The sequence below is a fragment of the Volvox carteri genome (assembly GCF_000143455.1).
Source record: "Volvox carteri f. nagariensis unplaced genomic scaffold VOLCAscaffold_71, whole genome shotgun sequence".
Lineage (NCBI taxonomy): Eukaryota > Viridiplantae > Chlorophyta > Chlorophyceae > Chlamydomonadales > Volvocaceae > Volvox > Volvox carteri.
Window position 1 is genome coordinate 401,628 of NW_003307614.1, and position 3,948 is coordinate 405,575.

Sequence of the window (3,948 nt, forward strand, 5' to 3'; positions counted from 1 at the left end):
AGGGAGGGGGAGAGGGAGGGGGAGAGGGAGGGGGAGAGGGAAGGAGGAAGGGGAGAGAGGGAGGCACCTTGGGCCAGGGGACAAGGTCCGGTACAGGAAGGGTAGCTGTCGGTATGTCGGTATGTCTGTCCTTGACTCCTCCCAGCCCATACCTCTCCCCACCCACGTCTTTCCCCACCCGCACCCTCATATTCCTGTGTTCTCTCAAGACCTCCTAACTCCCCCAATACACACACACACACCTCACCCGCTGACCCGCTCCCCGTCCTCAGGCCTGTGGACGCGGATGACGAGCTGGTTGTGGTTGCGTGTGTGGATCCCCCGGGGGCGGAGGACTGCATTCGATTGGTGAGGGCAGGGGAGGGGAAGGGCAGGGGAAGGGAGGGGGCCGAGTGTGTGTATTGGGGGTAAGGGAAGCTTAAAAACCCGGTGCATGCGGTTGTTAATACCCGGTGGGGGCTGGCTGGGGATTCGGGGGAGGGGGGGTGAGGAGGGCCCATCCGGGCAGAGGTGTGTGTTTGCCCCCACGCGGTGCGGGAGAGTCAATTCAGTGGAACCGTCCCTGAGGGGGCCAGGGGCAGCAGCAGCAGCAGGGAAAGTCGCTGTGTGGGCGGCAGGGGGGCGCGTCTCGCTTTGTGTGTGTATTCATGTATTTACAGGTTGAGGGTGGTGAGGTTGTGCTTAAGAGGCATGGGGAATACGGCGAATATGTACGGATGTGTGAATGACGTGTGTGGGATGGATGTACGGGAACGCTTTGTTGAGCTAGCCGGGCCCGCCGCGGGGCGAGTACGTGACCTGATTCCATGCCGGCCGCGGGTTGGGGGGTGGGTGGGTGGGGGTTGAGGGGTGGGTTGCTTTCTTGTGTGTGTTTTTGCCGCTTACCTTGAGCCCCATCCTCCCGCCAGCCCCCGCTGGTGCCCGAATGATGGCTTGGCCCCGCCGCTCCCGGGGGGGGGCTCATCTCGTCCGTTCCCGCGTTTCACATATTTAATACTCTGCCAACTACACACGTACGACACGTGCAGGTACGACAGATCCGTGAGCAGGACGAGCAGGCGGGCGGATTGGACCGGCCCATTGTGCTGTTCAACCAGCGCATGTCCAGGTGAGTTTTGTTTTGTGTGCGGGAGTGCGCACGCACCCGTATGTATGTACACAGGTTGGTTCGCTTGTGTGTGTGTGTGTGTGTGTGTATGTGTGTGTGTGTTGGTAAACCGTCACAGTGTATATTGTATTACAGATTATACGGATTATTGTGACATATTGGGTATCTCCCTCTTGGAGCCCACCTTCCCCCCCCATGACCACCGCCTCGTTGGGGCCGTTGCGGGGGTCAGTCGGTCAGTCAGTCAGTCAGTCGGTCAGTCAGTCGGTCAGTCAGTCGGTCAGTCAGTCGGTCAGTCAGTCGGTCAGTCAGTCAGTCAGTCGGTCAGTCAGTCAGTCGGTCAGTCAGTCGGTCAGTCAGGGGTGCACTCGTGCCGGGTGTGGGGTTTTGCTGTGTCGATTGTTTTGCTGCTCTTACCACCACTACTGCAGTACGGCAGTATTGAAGATGATAACGCCGCTGATGCGCTGATGATGCCAATATTGGATTCGTACTACCTCCGTACACACACATGTGTATGTGCTGCCTGGTCTCTGGCCCATCACCACGATGCACTCATTTGGCGGTTCCTGAACACCCCCCCTTCGGCCCACACTCCCAAACACACTCGTGTCACGAACAGTGGCGATGTGGGTCTGGGACTCAACGCCCGCCGCATCCGTAACGAGTTCCTCAAGAACTTCACTGTGTCGTACAGTCTAAGGCCCATCGGTGACATTGGCACGGTGTTTAGGCGCTATCCTGGGCAATGGAAGGTGGGGGGAGTGGGAGGGGAAAGGGAGGGGGATGGCGGGGGAGCGGTGAAGAAGCGTGTTGGTTTTATATATATAGTATTAAACACCCTGCCTGCCGGCCGTGCGCTGCTCAGCTTGCTCAGGCTTGTGGTTACAGCGGGCTGTGGTCTCCCTTTCGCCCCATCAACAACACGTCAACACTAACATTAATAGACGGACGAGGAGCCGCGAGGTACCCGCCCCTGCGCTGTGTTTCGGGGCCCTGCGCGGTGCTCTCTCCGGTCCTTTCTCGGGACGAGAGCCTCCCGCAGTATAAGTGTGTAACACCCCATCAACACTAACACTAACAACAACAACATCATCATCATCCAAATTGGCCGAGGATTTTCATTTACACCGTGAATAAGGACGTCAACAACAACACCGTCATCAAGGTTATCAACACCATCAACCTCATGAACACAACATCTCGAAGTTCTCCACGTGCCGGGTGGTGGTGGTGGTGAGGCACCTCCGCAGCCCCCCCCCCCCAGTGCACTCTCTTCTGAAGGCCCTGAAGCCCCCCTCGTCACATCACTACTACAGTGTACTGCGAGTACCCGTAATTTACCCACATTCACCCGTAATTTACACACACACACCCCACACACACACTACACACTTCTTACTCCTCCCTTTCTTGCATCTTGTGCGCCGTGTGCTTCTGTGCCTCCCCCACCCCCCAACCCCCAACCCCCCCACCCCAACCCCCCGACCCCCACCCCCACCCCAGGTGTTTGTGGAGGAGGAGAACCTGCCCGGGCGCTACCGACTGATCAAGGAGTCCCCTACCCGACCTCAAGGTGGGACTGGGGTGTGTGGCGGTGTGGGTGGGTGGGTGGGTGACGAGCGAGGAGGGGGCTCCCCCACCGGGGCTATTGGTATAGCGTAAATGTTGCTGTGCATATGCATGTATGCACGCGATGATATGCAAGACCCATATCGATGTTATACCTGGATACTAAAGTTGCACATTAACAATATTGTGCAATCCTTATTTGAATAGATTGGATCTAGTTACGTTAAACCCCAATCGAAATTAGCCATTCTTTATTTAAATTAAAATTGTCTAATGTGCAAAGTCAGAGAGAATACATGTTCCGTATGCGGCTGAACATAATATTTTCAAAAGTAGAAAACAGATGTACATCGGCAAATGCGTGGTGTATGTACGAGTGAGTGTGTGAGTGAGTGTCTGTGGCTTTGCGTATTTGTTTTGAGGAGTGAGTTATAAAAGGGGGGAAGGGGGGTGTACAGGAAGGGAGTACAGGGAAGCGGGAAGGATGTGACTGAATCCTGGTCGTACTGCTCTCAACGAACCCCCAACCGTCTCTTCCATCCATATATACATACGTACATACACTCCATCATCAGGTGAGGCTCTGGACTTCCTGATCCGGGAGGCGCTCATGGGGGTCGAACCGGGGGCTGCCGCTGGCGGCGGTGACGGGGGGGAGGGGGCCTCCGGAACCAAGCAGGGCCCCTCCCTGCTGGTGCAGCTCTCACGTACCGTGACCTCACTCAGCTACTTCATGAAGTCACTCAAGAACTAGTGGTGGAAGTGCTGGAAGAAGAGCGGACTGCGGTGGCGAGATGGCGGGGGCCGTTGGGGCGGGGGCAATGCGGGGTTGGGGGGAAGGGAGGGAGCACCAGAGGGTTTGCTGAGGTCGGTGTGGGGGCTGAGAAATGAGGGAAGGGTAATCTCGTGGGGGAGACCTACGGTTCTGGAAATGCTGGGGTTGTTGACATTGGGGGGGGGGGAGAAGAGGCCCAGGGGGAAATATCGATATCTGTGGGGCGATGAGTTGGGGTCACACGCCGCGGCTTGTTTGTTGCTGATTTTGCAAAGGTGGGTTGCAATGGAGGTCGTCGACGCCAGCATGGGGCGTCGCATGTTGCTGCTGACAAGGAGGGGAGGGGGAAGGGGGATGTAGGGACTTGATGGCGGGCTGATGGCGGGGAGGGCGCTGCGGGAAAGGACGCGGGCAAGTGTGTGGCAGGCGGCGCGCCGTTGACTGGAGTGGACACCGGGAGCCCTTTCATGCTCGTTTTGAGGGCAGTGATTTT

General features: G+C 57.4%; 1 protein-coding gene across 1 annotated transcript in view; it reads left to right on the plus strand.

The window, feature by feature from the left end:
* VOLCADRAFT_98381 (uncharacterized protein) overlaps positions 1-3,434 on the plus strand; it is a gene marked incomplete at both ends in the record, with an annotated part of 14,238 nt that extends 10,804 nt beyond the window's left edge. Inside the window, 5 exons of the mRNA XM_002957240.1 lie at positions 273-348; positions 1,029-1,108; positions 1,731-1,863; positions 2,615-2,684; positions 3,256-3,434. Of these exons, the coding sequence (XP_002957286.1) occupies positions 273-348; positions 1,029-1,108; positions 1,731-1,863; positions 2,615-2,684; positions 3,256-3,434 (538 nt within the window). The remainder of the gene's footprint in view (positions 1-272; positions 349-1,028; positions 1,109-1,730; positions 1,864-2,614; positions 2,685-3,255) is intronic.
* Between the last annotated feature and the right edge of the window lie 514 nt (positions 3,435-3,948).